The sequence below is a fragment of the Microtus pennsylvanicus genome, chromosome 7, assembly GCF_037038515.1.
Source record: "Microtus pennsylvanicus isolate mMicPen1 chromosome 7, mMicPen1.hap1, whole genome shotgun sequence".
In the NCBI taxonomy this organism is placed as follows: Eukaryota; Metazoa; Chordata; class Mammalia; order Rodentia; family Cricetidae; genus Microtus; species Microtus pennsylvanicus.
Window position 1 is genome coordinate 44,762,987 of NC_134585.1, and position 20,418 is coordinate 44,783,404.

The 20,418-nt window shown below is 35.8% G+C and overlaps 1 protein-coding gene across 46 annotated transcripts in view; it reads left to right on the forward strand.

The window, feature by feature from the left end:
• Rims1 (regulating synaptic membrane exocytosis 1) overlaps positions 1-20,418 on the forward strand; it is a 468,726-nt gene that overhangs the window by 281,282 nt on the left and 167,026 nt on the right. For 2 of the 46 annotated variants that reach the window (XM_075980616.1, XM_075980620.1), the window contains exons 1-2: positions 2,026-2,197; positions 10,452-10,539. The exons of 43 other annotated variants lie outside the window; for them this stretch is intronic. In XM_075980616.1, coding sequence (XP_075836731.1) covers positions 10,509-10,539 — 31 coding nt within the window. In that variant the 5' untranslated portion in view covers positions 2,026-2,197; positions 10,452-10,508. Of the gene's footprint in view, positions 1-2,025; positions 2,198-10,451; positions 10,540-20,418 lie in introns of those variants that run through there. One more of the 46 variants, XM_075980608.1, reaches the window with a different exon arrangement.

Consider the following 20,418-nt stretch of genomic DNA (forward strand, 5'->3'; position numbering starts at 1 on the left):
AGTATGTGTCTGTTCTCTCAGAGGAAATCAGTGTGCTGGGCTTTGGGTAGCTGTGGAGTCACAGGTGAGGGTTAGTCTGCCTAGTCTGTCACCCAGAGGGATTCTTGTCCCTCCAAGTGGGAAGAGTTGTTTCAAGTAAGAATGATTTGAAGTGAGTAAATATTGTTGGTATGAGTTTCTATATCAATACAATCATAAGGGAGGGATTATTCCTACTTACGTGTTGTCGGTCTCAGGGAATGTCATCTGTCACTCTGCATGAGATCTCATGGGGGATGCACTATCCAGAAATGACTGAATGACTGTTTTACAAAAGGATCAACAATAGGTTTTCTTTAATATAGATTCTTGGTTCTTACTCTGTAAACTGGATCTTGTGCATACCATTTCAGAAGCCTGTTTGCTTTAGTAAGGTTTTTTTCTGTTAGAAACCAAATTTGTTATCATTTGATAAATTTGCTTAAGTCAAGACAATTTAGGGAACTCAAGGAAACTATACACAAATAATATTAATGTATGAGACAGAATGAGGAATAAATATCCGATTAATACCCTTGAAACTTGGTTGATCATTTGAAGTTAGCACATCCTAGGAAGTACATAGGGTGAGAGAGAATAGGAACACAGAATTAGCTTTCGCGTAGACCAGCATGAGGCTGTACATGTTGTTTAATTTGTTGACTGGGCTTGTGAAATGCATGGAAAGAAAACCTCACGAATGTTTTTAACTACAGAAAATGAATAAATTCCTGAAAGTTTTGGCTGTCGTCTACTCCTCATGCCTGGCGCTGTCCTAAGGTCTTTCTGTAGACTGCCTCTGTTGGTCCTCTTTAGGACAGTAACATAGCAAAGGAAGCCTGAGTTTAGTGAGCACAGTCCCCCATCTCCACTAACCGCTCTCAAACCATCTCCACTTGAGTCAGGATTGGCGTAGCAGATGTGCAGCCTGATAGACCCCACCAAACCAACCGGTTTCCCAGCAAGCTACTAGCACACAATCCGGGGCCCCACTGGAAGTAAAGATCAAAACCTTATACAGTCGCCATGTAGGTGTAGGTCCAGTGAGATTTTATACGAGGTGAAGCCAAGTTCAGATTCCAGGGCACTACATTTAAACCATATGACCTTGGGCAAATGAATAAGTTTTGCTAAGTGTCACTTGTTGTGGGTAATGTAAGTTTATCATAACCCTATAAAACAAGTGAATTAAATAAAGTTATGATAGTACTGTGTTTGCTAGATAAAAGGCCTTCAATTAATGTGTATTGCTCTTTTTTTTTCTCTTGCTGCTATTTGATTAACTTTTGCCTAATGTCAGTTTAAATTGTACCTGGAAGTTTCTGAAAAGAAAAGGAAAATTTCCTGAGGATCCTGTGTGGGCTAACCATATATTCTTTACGAGGGGATATGTATCAAGTAGCCAGCTTGTTAGAGACTGGTGTTTTTAGTTGGTTAACACAATTATCAGTTCAGTGCTGATACTTTTTTCAACCGGTAGGACTTTTTTTTTTAAAGGCAAGTTCACACTTCTTAGGTAAATCCAGTACAATAGTGTTAAATTAATGGGGGTTTGTCCTGTTTCTCTCTGTGTTATCATTTACCAGTCCGCATTATGAAAGAAAGCTGAAGTGGCCTCTACGTGCTTCTCCAGACCCTCTGGTGTGGGTTAGAGGAGTGTCTCAGTATTTACTACTGCTTCTTGAAGCTGAATATTTTACCATGATTAAATGTGGCTAGGAATTTTTTTTCAACTCATTTCCTTTCTTTTGATAATGTTATTATTGTTCCTTAATACAAGATATGATATGGCCAGAGTAAATGAAGGTGAATTGCTAATAAAATGATGATTTTTGCCTTAATGACAGCTCCGTTACACTACAAATTATAAGAGCATGGTCACCTGTCTTTTAGTATCACAAATATAAGCCAACCCCATCTCTGTTTCTTGTATTTACGATTGTCCTTTTGCCCTCTGGAAAGGATCCATCAGCAGTAGGTTGATCATCCAGGAGACTCTGAACAAGCAGTTTTCTTCTGTTCCCAACAGTCCCTCCCAGCTTCAGCTTTATGTGCCCTAGTGCAGTTGTTGCCACTGGGTGCCGTTCCTCATTTAGGAAAACTGCAGAGGAAATGATCTGTTACGTTGGACTTGGCAGGACCATTTCCAGGGGTTGATAATGGGATCGAATTATTTCAGGTGAGTTTGGAGGGATTTAAAATCAGCAAGGGTCTGCTCTAGTCTGTCGCTGTAGATCACGGTTATCACAGTGAAGTAAGTGTCCCTGCGAGAGGAACAGGAGATCAAGAGCATCTGCCTGAGGCTTTCTCCCTCACTAGCTTTCAGGGACTTCAGAGATTTGTCTCCGGCTGCAGGGGAGTAGCAGCATCTATGCACTGTTTTAGGAAATGGTTAATTGTGTGGCGAGAGGGCTCTGCCGTCTACTGCCGTGAGAGTCACCTCAGTACAGCGCAGAACGGCATAGATGAATGCAGTAATCAATGAGGATCTAAATGCTGCAGGGATCTGAGCTGATGACAGCAGCACTTATGGCCTTGTTTAATGTCAACATTGTGTAATGTTGGGCACTGCAGGCTTTGGAGCGGGGTCGTTGAGAATGCAAGGACTATGGGAAGTTTTATTTAAAATTTGCACGTTGGTAGATTTTTTTTTTTTTTAAAAAACTGTGTTGTGGGCTTCTGCCATTCCTAGCTGGAATTTAATGACTTGGTGTCTGTAGTGCTTACTTAACCAGTCTGATGCTGCACTTTGACCTACTGCATTTCTGCAGTTTCTACTACTTCATGCATTGCATTCAAGAACAGGTAAACCACACTATGGTATTAATCATAAGATGAATCTAAAGCTAATGGGATTCGTTGTTGAATTATTCAAAAGGGGGACATATTAAGATGCATCATTTGGATTCTATCAGAGAGTAAGGAGTACTTTACTTTGAAAATGGAAACTACATCAATATATAATTTTCAAATGGAGATGATCATCCGGTTGCATTATATGTTGTTTCTCAAATTGTGAATGTATATCTGAAGTGCTCATTGAGTTGTATGTTTTTCAGTATTCTATTTAACTCACAACCTGATGTATGTATATAGTTAATTCAGGGTGCATGCCTGTTTCCTTTTCCGATTAATCAGATATTTTATTTTCATTGTTTACTGAATTGCATAGACAGCTTCAATGTTCAGTCTTAAAATTAGAAAAACTGAAGCTGCATGCAGATTGTTCTTTTCAAAGGCTTAGACCGAGGCTGCTGAGGCCTGCTTTCTTCTGATGGCTAGGGCAGACTGTAGATCACTTCCGTAGCCATGCCTGCGTTTTGTGTATGGTATCAGGCTGTGCACTGAGAATGATGATCCTGTAAGGGGACAGAGAGTGCAGACACTCAATGGAAAAGAACAGCATCATATTTGGGGTCAGAAATGTGAAGGTGTGACCTTGGGGATAATTGAACACCAACCTCTTCTGCCCCTGCTTCATCTTCTGCACCCAAAGAACACTTTTCTGCTTCAGTGCAGATCCATAGCAATTCTAAGGTGTTCAAGGCTGTCATATGGTGATACCGGTGTAGAAACAACACTGCTTTCAGACATTTAAATGGATGGGGTTTCCTTAGCAACCCCCCACTTCATCCCTTGGTTTGTAGCACTGTAGCCTGTGAGATTTTGTAGAGGTTGAGAATAGCTTTTTAATAGTTAAGCTGGCAAATCTCTTGGCGCCATTGTAACTACTTTTCCCAACAGGGATTTGTGGTGTCCTGACATCACTTTCTGTTAGGCTGCACTGCTTGCGGGGAGAAGACATCACATGATTTGCTGCAGTGCTTTGAGGGCTGAGTGCAAACAGCACAGGAGCCATCCTAGCACCTGGCAGGGCTGCATGCTCCCTGGATGCTTTCTTGCTCCCTCCCAGGCTCAGTGAGTCTCTTATTAGAGACTGTTATCTCTTTCTAGCATCCTGCTAGGGGCGATCTCAGAATCCAGAGGATCCCAGGCAGGTAGGAAGGCAGTAGCTATATTCCACTCACCAGGTTCAACTAACCAAATCTGTCCTTTTGAATGAATGTTAAGAGTTTATTGAACCTGGAACTACATACTTGTAGACTGTCTTATAAATTGCTTGTTGGTAAAAGTCACACATGTTGTGTTCACGGCCATGCTCACGTCATGTTACTCCTAGACCTTTACCATGATGAAGGCAAGCCTGGAGCAAAGGAAGACTCGTGGTTCTAGCATGTATGCGTGACAGAGAGGAAAGCAAAAGGTGATGGCCAGTGGCCTGCCAAGCTCTGTGGAAATGGAATGATTTATAATTTCTACTCCTAAACTCAGGAAGTTAGCAACTTTCTTAGTGAAGGGACTCTTCCTCCTTGGAAGTTATGTGCTCCCCTATCTTTCAACTTCTTGTTGTTTTATGTGGTCCTATTTTTGAGTTGTTAGCAGGATCTTTGAGAAGAAAGTGATGCTTTCAGTTAGAAGTACTGGGGACTATGAAGAATGGCGGAAGTCATTTGGAAAGAGAAAATGAAATAAACAGAAGTGTTCCTATCCTTCCTTGTATTTCACCATATACATAGATACTTTGAGCGAATGAAACAAAGGCATGTTGCTCTCAGCTTTCCAAAGCCAAAAAGAATGGACAGCAATATTCCAGCTCATAGATGTAGAGCAGTGAATGAAAAAAAATGTTGGTTATTTTATGATATAATTATTTTAGAGTGTCTATAAATACTACTGTCTATCTATAATTTCTAGGCTAGTTGATGCATTCAGAATTTGTAGATAACCTGCTTCAAGTAAATTGTGGAAGGGAATTATTAGAATCATAGGGTAGATTGTTTGCCAGAATATAATCACAATACTGAATGCCTAGCTAATTTGAGTAATTATTTGGGGGAATGTACTCCATACATTACATTTTTAAGGACTTGTGATATAAATTCTTACAGTGATAAGCCGCAAACATTGAGTATATTTCAAAGCCAAATCCAGAAAGGTTGGTTATTAAAATAGTTGAATTTAACAGACATGTTTCCAATAATATCTACCACTAATTGGGATTCAGTGACAGTTCAAAAGGGGCCAGTTACATTAACAGGCAATGGTACCAGGTTCCATTCCTGTGTTCAATTCCCAGGTTCTACAGTATGGAAGGAAGAATAAACTCCCTAAAAGTAGTTCTAACTATGGCATCTATGTGCCCTTGAATAAATAAATGTAATTTTTAACGAGTTTGATTTCCTAATTATTATTTCTAATAACTTATTTAGAAAATATTAAGGTCTTACCAATCATTTTATAAATTGTTCTGTGTAGCATGTATTTCTGAAATTGTTGAAGACGCTAATTGTGACGAGATATCAACACAACTGTTTCCAGTGTCATTCTTGCCTTAGCGGACTTCTAAGGCTTATTAGAGGCCACATTGTTGCAGGTACTTTCTTAAGTGAGGTCCCTTGCTTTCTGTATGTATGTCCAAGATCATTTTACTTGGGTACACTTTCTTGGATTTCCTAGGTGTCTACTTTAAGCAGGAATCTTACTGAAAACATACCACTGGGGACTTGCAGTAAGTGGTTATTTTAAGAAGACACCAAGCAAAAAGAGCAATGCCTCAGTCTGTTACTTTTTCATCCAGAACCTTCCAATATTTATTTTTACTTTGAGAGAAATATTAGAGAGGAAACAAACATTCAGAAGAAAAACACCAATAAACATAATATTTTACCTACAATTTTACAGAATGCATGATTCCTTAAGTGTGCTATGGACAATGGGTGAAAGTAACTTGAGTTACAGTCATTATCTTAATGGCAATAACAACAAAGTGCTGGTATTCATTGGTAGAAAACATACTTGATACATACATGAAGGCAAGTCATTTCTCCTTTATCCTTGGGAAATAAATCAAAGACTACCTTAAAGTTGCCCTTGCTTTGAAAATACATTTGACATCTTACATTTTCATCTGTGATACCATTGTACATCGATATATCGATGTAAGTATGTGTTTGTGTGTGTGTTTGTGTGTGTGTGTGTTTTCAAAGCTTCAATCCAAAACATGAGTAAATGGTGGTTACATGCATTTAAAGCTTTAATGAAATAGATTAGGAATGACTGAAAAGTCAAAAGTAGAGTGATTTCTAAACAGGTTTGCATTTATATGGAATGACATTATATCATCTGTACCTGAGAGCTCGTTGTGGGCCTCTTTTGACCACAGGTACTATGTTGTAATTCCTTGACTTCAGACACTGGTTTTATTTAAAGAGCTGACATTTAGTTTAGTGGTTATTTCTCTTTTGTTTTTGTTGTTTATTTATTTGTTTGTTTGTTGTTGTTATGTTTCTTCTTATGTGGGATTTTGCTGTGATCAGAACTATCCACTGAAGACATAAAAGTCACACATAAGTAAGGCACAGAATAAGAAACCCCAAATAGCTATTTAATTTGAAAGTTTTTAGAGCATTGAATTAAACAAATGGTTTTTAATAAGAAAATAAAAGATCTGGAGTCTCTGTGTGTGTGTGTGTGTGTGTGTGTGCACGTGCGCTATATTTTGTTATTGAAGTGTTAATGCATCACTTTAAGAAAACAATAGAGCTGTAAGTTCTTGGTGGAGACTATAACAACTATCAAGTTGATACCTTTTATTCATTTTAATCTCTTTAATAGTAAAGAATGAAAACTGTCCAGGCTAGCACAATATCTAGTTCAATCAAAGTTTAATGTTTAGACATTAAAATAAGTTGAAATTCTTTACAATTACATCCCGAAACTGGATCACAAACATTCTACGCTAAAAACTAAATGGTACTCATGTTCCAACTAGTTAGAATAAATGATTTTGTTTAGGGTACTACTGGTTGGCTTTTAGTTTGAAATTGAGATCAGTCTTTAATTTTTTTCTATAACTGTAATGTAAATGTTGAAATGGGCATTGGGGGTTGTGACTCCGGGTAGAAGGCTTGCTTTGCATATGTTAGACCCTCTTTTGAGCCTCAGTGTGAACAAATGCCATAAGAAAAGGTCTAGGTTTGTTTTCAAATATAATGGTAAATTAATTTTTTATTATTGGGTTTATAAAAAATACTTACTCATTATAATTTAGTATGTCTCGTGGCTTTTGTATTTCTAGGGCTTATCTTGCTTTTAGTTATTATATCTAACTTTAGGAAGTTGGACACAGTTTATATGCTTAGTGGACTTGTTAGGTCAAACGACATGCATATTTTATTAGGAAATTAGCTAAATGTGCCATCTTTATCAATAACCACGGTGTATCTCCCTTGAGAAATATTTTTAAATGGAATTTTAAGGCTTTTATCAGCAGAGACATCAAATGGGTATTGTTCATAGCACTGAATTAATACGCAATTCAATGTTTGAAGAAGTAATTTTAATTTCACATTTAATGCCACTGAATGTATTAGGAGGCATTGCTGACACTGCAATTTCAGTCACTTTAACCTTTCCCCTAGATTTTGAGCGAAGATGAGATTGTTTATTTGGTTTGCTTTTACTGGAGAGGCATTAAGTTTGATTAAGAATCTTTAAAAGACACTTTGCTTGCTGACAATGTATGGCATTATGTAGAGAGCACTTATGCCTGTTTTCCCTATTTTTCACACTTCTTTCACAAATGTCAGGAAGTAGAACACTCAGTGGGAGAAAAATAACATGCGTGCATTCAATTTTTTAATGAGGGATGAATCGATTGTGGTGTGTTGAGGAATAATTACTTTTAGGATTTTAAGGTATCTCAATCCTCAGGATTGAGAGCTGGCTTTTCTAAGTTAGTAATCATTTTGCCAACTAGTGAGTTACTGTCACTATTTTTTAACATTATTTTAATTAACATTTTCTCACTAGAGCTGTAAATTTTTCTACACCCATAAGGAAATTCATGTGTTTTCATACATGTTATGCTCTTTTTAGTTGTCATCTGATGGATGCTGTTCTAACACTGCGCTTCCACCCAGCTGTGTCTGTACCCAGTTGTTGAGACAATATCATCCATGTTACGTATATAAAGCTAAGAATAATAACAATTTTGAAGGCAGATAGGCTTGTAAGCAATTTAGGTTTCTGTCTTCTTTTTGTTTTAAGTGTCTTTGTCCCTTCCTAGTTCATTCTTTTAGTTGAGAGAATGCCTTTCTGTGCTCTCCCATTTTCTCTTCTGTAGGATGCAGCATCAAGGGTCGTGCTGGGCAGAATACCAAAAACTGCAACCCAAGTGGGGCAAGCCTAATGGATTTCCAAGGAATAAAGCCTAGGGAGTTAGAATTTGTGATGTCATTTTATCCCAGAAGGGACGCCTTCCTTCAACGCATTTCCCCAAAAGTTGCAGAAAACTTGATTATGGGATTGTGCTATTTATATTATACGTAAATGAATACTTTCCCATGAATTCCACTCCAATTGTTTTCCGTTGAATCAAAGACATTTTGAGATTTATGAATTGAAAAAAAACTTTGTTGTTTTTGCAAAAATAAGGTTACAACAAATATACGAAAGTACATTTGTGCATACTCAGTGAAACAAATTTAACTTCTGACTTTAAAATTTACCAAGTTGCTAGATTATAACTAAATAAAGTTCTAGGAAAGAAATTCAAAATGAATAAAATGTTCACTTGGGAAAATCAAGGTAGAACACTAGGCTGCAAACTTAGCCATAAAAATCTAACACATTAGCTTTCAGAAAAAGTGCTGTGGATTACAAAACACACAGCTTTCATAACAAAAGTAAAGCATTTGTTCAAACGCACATATGTTCTTCCTGATGTTGATGCAAGAGAGCTTTGCCTTCCACACCATTTCATAATGACAGGGGCAATTACTACACATTTTAAGAGTTATATCATCCCCAGGATGCTGTGAAATGCCTGGTGTGATAGTGAAGTATAAGAAATAGGGAGGCATAAGACTCACAGGTGTACTGCAGTTCAGATAAGTGGCCATGTAATGGGGTGTGATTAATTCAGGTATATTTTATAACATCTAAATTGACATTCTGTATATGTCTTATACACATATTATTAAACTAAGTATTAAAAAGACTAAGGGACAGTACAATAAATAATAGAGTTTCTAGGTTGTTTTCTGGAGATCACTGTAGCTGTGTGTTGTGATTTGTGATTTCAACAGACTGAGGAACTGGAGCTATGGCTGCCAGGGTTTTTGAATGAAAGATCATCTCCTCCCCGAAGAACAACTAAACAGAACAGAGAAACTAACTTTGAGCACTTTAAGTCTGGTTTAGTGATGTTTTCTGGTTTCTTTCATTTTTATTTTCATTGTTTTTTTTTTTTTGGACAGAGTCTTATAGCCTGTCTTATAGTCTTATATTCCAGGTTGCCCTGGACCTCACAGAAACCCTTCTGCCTCATTTTCTTGAGTACTAGGCTACAGGTGTGCGAAGACATGCAAGGCCCAGTCTTCTAATGCTTTTCTTTTAAAAATCAAATCTCAGATGAAGTGTTAAATCTCTGATCATTCTTAGGTTAGGAGACTTTATAAGATATACATACACTTGGTATGCATTCATGACACTCTGTGTGCATTTGTGACCATTATTTCTTTGTCTCCATTTCTTGTGTGCCTTGATATATCAGAGGACCAGCTGAAAGAGCATGCTCTTATAGGACTCACCACTTTTTCAGTCCAGCAGCCTTCGGCCAGTGACCTTGCAGTACTCTGCAGCCCTACTTTCTCATCCTACAGTTTAAAAGTTGTGTGGACATGAACACTTAGCAATTTTCTCAGGAGCAGTGATGATGCATAGAGTAAAAATGTCCTCCAAAGTTCTCACACCTAGTGATTTCCTTTTGCCAGCCAAGAAGCTGCCAACATGAAGAGATATGGTACCCTTATATATCTAGAAATTGTTTGCTACCCCCCACACACAAAAGGCAGAAAAATCAAATTAACATATGATGGAGATAAATGAAGCATAGAGGCAAAGAAAAAGACTTTAGGGGATGGCTCTGGCTTCAAAGTATGTCTTCTATCTGTTTGCTCCTGATTGAACTCATCCTTTGCTTGCTATAACTTAGTGTGCATTTCCACTTGTTTTGTATGTTCTTAATATTTATCTGTATCCCACCAACTGCTCTTCTTGCTCTTTACATCACTCACAGTTACTGACAAGGTCACAGTCTCTCTACTTTCCATTTCCGTGTTTTCAGATGCAGAGGCAAGCAGCATTCAGTTTGACACTCAGAATATTGAACATTAGTGCGTTTAGATTGGGCAGCCTGGGTCCAGACAAACACTAGCATTTTTCTTTATCAAAGAGAGTCTTCTAGAGTACTTTTTGTATTGTTACAATGCTTCTACTGTGAACATGTCCAGCACTACAGTGTCTTAAACCTGTGGTTTACAGCCAGTCCCCAAACAATGAAAGCAAATAAACCCCAATTTTTTCCACAGGGTATCCTGGCTGGTTATTCCGAGGCTTTGCACGTCACAACCTGTTCTCCCACGTGAATGGAATGCTCAGTATCAATGTGGAAGCCTGGTCAGTTGGAAAGTTGCAGTGTAATATTTTCCTCCTGGGTACAGCACTACCCAAAATCTGATGTGTTGAGAATTGCTGTGTTAAAAAAAAATTCCCCTAGACTGTCATTTTGTGATTTGTTATCCAGAACACCCCACTATTCAATGTTTAGATTTGGGGGGGAGGAGTAATTTTAAGGCATTGCATCTCATGCTATATTTCCACATAAAATTATTCATCTCTAAACCATTATACAAGCAATGCCTTTGTTCCGTAATCAGTGGCCTTGGCAAATGTTCTCAAACAGCTTTTATTGTCATTTCTAATCATATGTTGCAGATTAACTGAAAATCATGAACAAATTTACTTCATAAAACTAAGTCACAGAGCTGTATGTGTCAATGCATGGATATCTGTGTATTCATACATAGGTATATCTGTGCGTTTTTTGTTGAATGAATTCCAGAATTTTAATTGATTAACTTTCTCTAAGTCCACAGCTCAGGGCTGAGCAGACACAAAGGGCAAAAGCTCCTTGAGCATCATGGCCTTTAAGGAGTATATGTGGATTTTGAAACATTTTCTAGTGTCAAAAATCTAAGCTTATGTAAATTAGTATTGCTTTCAATAGAGGAAAACACAAACTAAAGAACTTTGTTTAATCTCTCAAATACATTTTAATTTCTCTAAATCTACAAGTATTTAAGATAAATCCCAGTTTTTCTGTGCTTTCTCATCGCCTCATCAAGAGGTGACATAGTGCTACATCTTAAAGTCTTCAGTGACTGTGGGGACAGGATGGTGGTGTGTGTACACACTTTTGTGGGTATGTGAGTGTGATTGTGGAGGACAGAGGTGAATATCGTAAGTTTATGAGTCATATTCCATTTTATTTTGATCCACATTCTTTAACTAAGCTTATTGATTTGGCTAGACAGGCTACCTAATGAGTTCCAGGAATCTATTTTCAGCTCCCTGCCACTGTGAGTTCAAATGTACCTTGCCACCCCTGGCTCTGATGTCTGTATGATGGGGATCCAAACTTAGTTCCTCATGTTTACATGGCGAACACTACCACCTGAAGGAAGTATCTCCCCATGCACCTCCATGATTGTCTTCTTAACACTTAATTCTATTATTGATTAGATGATATTGTCGGGCTTTTCGTTTAGAAAAGGAACTCTTATGCATGCAGGTCATTAAAAACTTTACCGAGTAACCATAAAATGTATTTGATACCAAACACGTTCCCTACTTAACATTAAAGATATTATTAAAACTATTGAAATATTGTTAGCCATCTTTAGTAATAACGTTTGATAATTTTATAAGCAGAAAGGATTTTAACATTTTTCTAAGGTACATACATTTCAGTAAGTTGGAAGCTGTTTCCCAGTTAATCTTATTTCCAACACTGTTTCATGTTTTCAACACCATTTATGCAGCTACTATACACTAAACTTTACTTCTAAAATTGTTGGAAGTTGAAAAAAATGATGTAATTTGTCTCAAGCTCTTGAAACCTTTTATGTGCAAATTAGGTTATGCCTGATATATAGAAGAGGATAGAGTTTGTAAAAGGTGGATAGATATTATCAAGAGAATGTACCCAATAGGGTTAGGTTTAGAATTACAAGTTCCTGATTTTATGGGCATTTCTCTTTTTACTGTAAAATGGATGTTCTTTTTAAGTGCTATATAAAGAAGTAGAAACTCAAAAGATAAAATAATGTTAATAGATAAACTGAAAGATAATGAGATTCTGAGGTTATTCCATTTAAATAAAATAAATAAATTAAATTGATTTAATTTAAATTAAACCGTGAGGCAGAAAAATAGTATTGTTTCATAGTTTTCATGTTAGTAGGAAAAATTGAAAAGAATAATATACATATATATGTATAATTAGATATAATATATAACATATATAACTAGGTATAATCATTGGAAAATGTTTGTAGAAATGTTTATATTGATGTCCATGACCTCCGTTTACCTCTTAAAGGACAGCAGATGCTCTAGTGTTTATGTGAGACTGAGGTCAGAGTTCAGCCAGGAGGTCTGTGTTTTTCAGAGTTATACAGAGCATGATGCTGACGTCCTTCCCAAACCCTCTCAAAATCACCCAACACTTCCTAAAACAAGGAAGGGGTGTGTTGAAGCCTCTCCCTTACTAAATGTGTTAAAGCACTACACTCTCTTGGACCAGTTTCTGACCCACTTTCATGTGTTCTAAAAAATTACAAATCAGAACTGCACTGAAGGCCCTCAAACAAATATTTGATCACTGTCTAAAGTCTGTTTGGCTTCAGAGAATCTGTGGATTATAAATAATTTTTGAATATAAGCTTTGAATTTGACACCTCATTAGAGTAATCATTAGTAATTGATTCACTTATTTGAATCATCTTACTAATTTATAATTTAATTAAATTTGAGTTTATAGTCCAATGAGGAAGAGTAATATTGATTCGATGACAAAAAGAGATTAAAGGGGAACTTAAAAATTCAATTTTTGTTTCTTACACCACATTATTGATTTATGAAAGCACCATACCTGTTTATTTTATGCAATTTGATGAGTCTGGAGTTATGTATTCCTTGTGAAACTGTGACCAAAATCAGTGCTGTGAACCTCTTCACCTCCTCCATCATTTTCCGCACTTTCTGAGACACATATTTAAAAACTAAGCCATAAGCAGTTCTCTGAGTATACACTGCAGTGCTGTTGACTTTGTTGACTCTTGAACAGTAAACCATCTCCCCCTTGCCAGCCCTTGGAAGTCATCCTGTTACTCCCAGCTTCTGTATACGACTATGTTGATTGGCATATGGAATGATATACCATGCACATATCTTTCTATGTCTGACTTCTTTCACTTAACGTAATGTCTTCTGTATTCATCTGTGTTTTATTCGCAAAAGCAGGTCTTTCTACACTGAAAAAGTTAACATTTTCTTGTATGCTCATATGCATTCTCTTTACCTCTTCACCTATATTTTTGGTTGTGAGCCTAGCCTTTAACGGCTGAGCCATCCCTCCAGGCCTTTTAAACTGTAAATAAACTACCTGGAATCATGCTTCACACCTTAATTTGTAGTTTCTGTTTTTAATTCCTTTCTATAAAATGAATGTCCTCAAACAAATGTTCCCATAAAACATTCAAATATATTATTATCATATACCTCAAATTATCTTTCCTCTTGTCCTAGCCATGCATTTGGTATGGAGAATTCCATCCTTATCACTGTATTGCAACCGATATATATGATATGCACACATTTAGAAAACAAATTTTATTGAATATTTAACTTCTAGCTTGTGCTATATTTAAACATTTTTACACCTGATTTTGGTTGATTCAACACATATTTTTTAATAGAAGAATAAGCAAAAGGTGGAACAGTTTAAGGGATTTAGGAAATACCTCGGATGTACTTTTGATTTTAAGTCTGTGCAGTTTTCATTGTATGTATGACAGTCACATAGTCTATTGAGGAAGAGTGGTTTGTTTCTTGAGATGGTGGAAAGACAGTTATAAATATGTATTGAAAATCATGCAGAATTACTGAGAATCATTAAAATTTGTATGGGCTAATATAATTCATTTTGATGATGTCAGAATATACCTTATATGTATTCTTGAGATGATCATGCACTTAGCCTTCCCTAATACTTCTCTAGTGCAAAACTTTGTACTTTTTCTTGGATTCTTATACCTCTTATACTTGTACACTGTGTACATACTCAACTTGGGCAAGCACCTATCACATAAATTATTAAATACTTACTAAATGAAATGAGAAGTGTGGTTCCTAAAATAGTTTTCATGTACATGTGTAATCAAGCATTCTACTTGGAATGTATTTATGTCTAATGATAAGGATTGGTTTTATTGGCATCCATGGTGCTTTCACACCAGAAATCAAACTACAAAATATGGAATAAAAATACATGTTAATACCTTATTATAGATCCTAATCATGCTGAATTATTTTATTTCTATTTACATAAGTTTTGTGTTCCACTTAAAATAACATGTATATTATTCAGCATTGAAAATATATTTGTACATTGAGATTTCATATTGTATGAAAATTCTTGCAATGGAAACTTGATGCTTACCATCTAAAGATAGTAATTTTAATTTGCCTGCTATTTTCAAGGTGTAGAGAGCTAGTCTGTCTGGAAATGTCCCACAAAAATAAGCTAGGAATTATAAAATTACTTTGAACATAACAATGTATGGATTTTCGATGACAACTGATATGATTTATGGTTCTGTATTAGTGGTAACAGTGGATTAGATCTTGTAGAGGTATATTGAGTATACAGTCAAATATTTGCATTGTTCTGCAAGAAAATTCATTAAATTTATTATCATTTTGAAGCTCCATAACCTAGCAATCAATATCTTTAATTATCTACTAGTTGTCAAAGTAAATACATAATATAACATGTGCTCACTCAGAAGTAACTTCTAGACATAAAGCAAAAAAAAAAGAAACAACCTACAGTCCACAACCCCCAAAAACCTAGACAACAAAGAGGACCATAAAAGAGACATACATGGGTCTACATAGAAAGGAGAAAAGACAAGATCTTTTGGTAAATTAGAAGCATGGAAGTCATAGGAGAGGATACAGGGGAGTGGGGTAAGGGAGGGGAGTAGAGAAAAATACATAGCTTAATATAAACAATAAAAATATATTTTCATCAAGAAGTATTTTTCAATAGTTTAGGAGCAAATTTTGTTGGATTTTTCTTAACTATCAATAACAAGGGAATTTAAGTAAAAAGAACAATTGTAGTATTTAAAAATTTAGTCTCTCATAAACTCCATAATTATATATAATTATATGTATATATATTAAAATTACATGTTATTTCTTTATTCTTTTTTTAAAATGTTTAAGTAAAAATGTGGCAATTTAATGGATGATCATAAAACTATAAAAAATGTTCAGAATACAAACGGGTTTGATGCATTCTAAAATAAATTTTGCGTGGTACAGTATTGATCTTTTAATTCTTCATGTTCCATTATTACTAGTATGTGTCTCTAATACCATGTATAAGCAAATGTTGCCCAAATATCTGTCCACTAATTCTGTAGCATTCATATGTCATAAGACAGGATAACTAGTTAGGAATTACTAGACACACTTTTAATAGTATGCCTGCCTATCTGATTGTCTCCCTATTTGGAATACTCAAGTAATTTATCTAACCTCTGTTCAAGATGTTTTGCCTAAATAGCTTGTAGCTGATAGAAAACTATTGATTGAAAGGTATGTTTTCATAATTTGAGGAGTGTCATTGTTGAATTTTATGAAACACATTAACATTTTAGTTCTTTGCATTTGAGGAACACTTTGCTCAGAAATAGTCACTGTATATGAGTGTTTAGACTTATTTCAGAAAAGAGAAGTCAAATACAAAGCTGAACCAGTGGAAGAGAAAGGGAGAAGGTAGAGAAGGAGCTCAAGTGAATAGATTTGTGAAAGTAGCTATCCCAGCAAGGACTATGTGTAACTGAAGGTTTCTCTCTTGCCCACCAGTTAGTTACCAGATAACCACTCTGAGGCTCAATATTAATTACAAACCATTTAGTCTATTAGCTCAGGCTTATTATTACCTAGATATTACAATTTAAATTCACCCATTTTGATTATTCTATATTTTTCCATGAGGATTGTGGCTTGTTACTTCCCATCTGCTTCCCTGGTAACTGCTAGCATCTCCCTCCACCTCACCTTCTTTCTCCCTGTATTCACTTTGGCTTTCCTGGATAGATATATTCTCCCCTGCCACAGGCCAAAGCAGCTTTATTCATCAACCAATAAAAGAATACAAATTTGCAGCATACAGAAGGGCATCTCAAATGATCTCTCCTTTTCTGTCTAATTAAGAAGGAAGGTTTTAACTTTAACATTATAAGATTGAATGTAGCAAAAACAGTTATCAAGCAAGGATTACAGTTTCAATATTTAGTTTATTTGTATTTGATAAAATGAAAGAAAATTCTCTATCATCTATCCTATCTTTATGAGTGTAAAGTTTTATATCCAATTTATTTTATCATAACTAAGGAAAATATAATTATCTAGTCTTTAACTCCATCAAAGACCCAAGAAGGATATAATATTATGTAAGTAAACAGGATAAGTAACTTCCAACACTTTAGAAATGACAGAAATATGGCTTCCTGGACAGTCACCCAAAGTTCTGTAATGTTGGGGCATCCATCTTCAGCCTCCAGGCCCATAAGTACCTGGAAGACTTCTTAGTGAAGCAGGAAATTTGAAACTGACCCACCTATATTAGCAGTTTGTCAGTCATTTTTTTCTGTGTCCTGATGAATGTCTGGCAATTTCTTCCATAAAGCAGGAACCCTGAAGGATTGTCCCATCTTGTTTTGGCAAGTTCAGCAATGAGTTTCCTGTGTATTTTGCATGTCCAGTTTATAAAGCATACAGTCAAACAGTCCAGACAAGAGAAGTTTCTTGCCCAAATGGCTAGCCTTGTCACATTGAAAACAAATTCCAATAAGCAGCTTCTTTGAGCCCATCGTCCTCTTGAAGCAATTGGTGCTGCCAGGAGCAGACATGTCTCACTCTTGAGAAAAGTCCAAGTTCTTAAAACATTTTAAATTAGACATTCTATAGATATTTGAAGTGTTTGAAGATTACCTATTCTTGTGAAATATATCTTTGCATATCTAGAAAACCTAAATAACATGACTGTAAATTTGATGATTATAGATGACTAATTATATATCTTAACTACATAGTGCATTTTTATTTATTTTTATTGAGCTCTACATTTTTCTCTGCTCCTCCCCTGCCTCTCACCTCCTCTCCTTTCTCCTCCCACTTTAACCCTCCCCCAAGTTCTCCATGCTCCAAATTTACTCATGAGATCTTGTCTATTTCTCCTACCCATGGAGATTAAATCTATGTATGTCTCTCTTAGGGTCCTCATTATTGTCTAAGTTCTCTAGGATTATGATTTGTAGGCTGGTTTTCTTTGCTTTATTTTTAAAAAACACTTATGAGTGAATACATGTGATAATTGTCTTTCTTTGACTGAGTTACCTCACTTAAAATGTTTTCTAGCTCCATCCATTTGCCTGCAAAATTCAAGGTGTCACTATTTTTTTCTGCTGTGTAGTACTCCATTAACACATTTTACTTATCCATTCTTTGGTTGAAGGGCATTTAGGTTGTTTCCAGGTTCTGGCTATGACATTTTTAAATGAGCTATATAAACATAATACCCTAAACAACAGTAGAAATATACATATAGTATAACAAAATTGACCTTAAATTTGTATCAGTAAACCAAAATCCATACCAATGTATTTTGAGATTAATAGTTGTCTTTTGGATTAAAGTAGATATAATAATCTTCCTTTTATCATTTCTATATAACATCCCCCTTTTTTTCTTTAGAAATAGATTGAATATGACCATTGACTATATATAACCAATCCTTCTTAAATTCAAACATACATTTATAAACTCTATTTTGGGAATTTGGGCGTAGTTTTTATAGTACTCTCTGCTGATTGGGTGTGCTGATAATCTTACGGAGATTCTAAGAAAATTTAAAATTTTGGTTAAATCTTGGCTTCAGCAGTCTATGAGGCTGCATTGTCTCAACCAGTTATCTTAAAGCTGTTTTGGATGTTTTATCACCTGGGCCATTGCCCCCATTGGAGACCTCTCTGGGTGTCTTGCTCAATCAAACCATATTAGCCTGGAAGGAATCCACAGGTTCTCATTTTCTGTGGAAGCATAAGCAGAACCTCTTTTCAAAAGCAACATATCCTTTGACCCAAAGTTTGAAGGCAAGATACCTTTATATTGGTTTAACTTAGCAGCCCCCACAATCAAATGTCTTTCTGTAGTTAGTTCATTGATAGTCAAAACTTAAAAAAATAAAATAGTATACATAATTCAGACTGTCTGTGTATTTTGCAACTTGATGTGGCTTTTTATTTTCTATTACTTTTTTACTGTCTCTTTAAAGGCTAGTTGATTTTTTTAATACTCTTTATTTATTTTTATAACCATCATACCTTTTTCTGTCTCCCCAAGCCTACATATATTTAAACACACTGTGACCTGTTTAGAGGTGTGATGTTTTGTTTTTTATTTATTTTTATTTTTTTTAAATTTATTTATTTATTTATTATGTATACAATATTCTGTCTGTGTGTATGTCTGCAGGCCAGAAGAGGGCACCAGACCCCATTACAGATGGTTGTGAGCCACCATGTGGTTGCTGGGAATTGAACTCAGGACCTTTGGAAGAGCAGGCAATGCTCTTAACCTCTGAGCCATCTCTCCAGCCCCCTTGTTTTTTATTTTTGTTGTTCTTTTTCTAATTTCTTTTTTTTCTTGTTTTTTTTTGTCTGAATTTGTCTTTATTGCATATTGGTAATCATTTTATGACCAGGAAAGTTTTTGGAATGTTGAGCAGGTGTGGCTGAACCAAAGCTGCAGTTTGGTTCCACCCTATTTAACTTTTCAGCATGACTGAGGCACTTACAAGAGTCATGCCTACCTCCCCAACTCTGGAGAGCAGTACTAAGTAACCTGCAGCTGTGCTGTGCTCTCCAGCCTGCAGCTGTGCTCTCAACCCCGCAGGCAGCTGCTGGGAGCCTCTTTACCTTAGTGAGAGACTGTCGTAACTGGTTATGCTGCTCAGCCCATGGTATTTGGTGGCCAGCTCCATCTCTTGGGCAGTTTTCCCAGAGATGCATCTATGTGCTCTGCCTGGCATGAGAGACTAAGAAGCCCAGTGTGGCCCTGTTCCTTTGTGCTTGGAAACTTAAAAATGTTTTAGGTCTTATGTGGATTCATGCCCCATATTGGGCACCATTTGAAACTAGAGATTTCTCTTCTGCCTGCCAGTTCCCAGTAACCACGTGAGACTTAGTTTTAATTACAAACTGTTTGACTTATTAACTCAGGCTTATTATTAACTAGCTCTTACAACTTAAATTAACCTAATTCTATCATTATATTTTTATCACAAGGCTTGTTACCACACATCTTGCTTCTCAGGCAGTTGTTGGTGTCTTTCTTGACCCTGCCTTCTTTCTCCCTGTATTCACTTTAGTTTTCCTGCCTGACTATATTTGTGCCCTGCCATAACTTAATTCATTAACTAATAAAAGCAACACATATTTGCAGTGTACAGAAGGGTATCCCACATCAACTAAGATTCCTCTACATAGCCTGGCAGTCTAAGTAGTTCTGTGAATATGAGTCTTTAAAGATGCCTTAGAAACTAACTGCTCATTGCTAAGTATATGGAAATTGGGGAGAAACACATATTAATAGCAATAACCATTTTGTGAATAAATATTCATATTAGTACTTCAATATTCATATTATAGTTTGTTTTCCGAAAGGGATTGAAGATTAGCTACTTGAAATTAAACTTGGGAAGTTCTACAGATAATAAACATAAGATGCAAAAGTCCTTGTTTTTGAAATTCATTTTTTTGAAGTTCAAAAAATGATTTCTGTAACTGGAGGTGTTCTGTAGATATTTATAAATTCATAAGTTGATATTGGACCATCTGTGCATTCAAATACATGATTTTTGAGAGAGATTTGAATACCAGGTGAAGTGATGGCCTCATTTCTAACATTAATAACTACACAGAAACCACCATTATCATTTTGAATATTTAAATGACATTTCAATATTTATTGTAGCATTTATACCATTTTTTAACTCTAGGATGTGTAAAAGAAATCTGCAGAAAGCACTGAAGTAGAAATGTGTGGATTTTATGACTAAGGACTACTTGAAATTATTATGTATTGCATTTCTCCAGTTCCCACGTCTCCCATACTTTCCACCAATGAAAATGTTTTTGA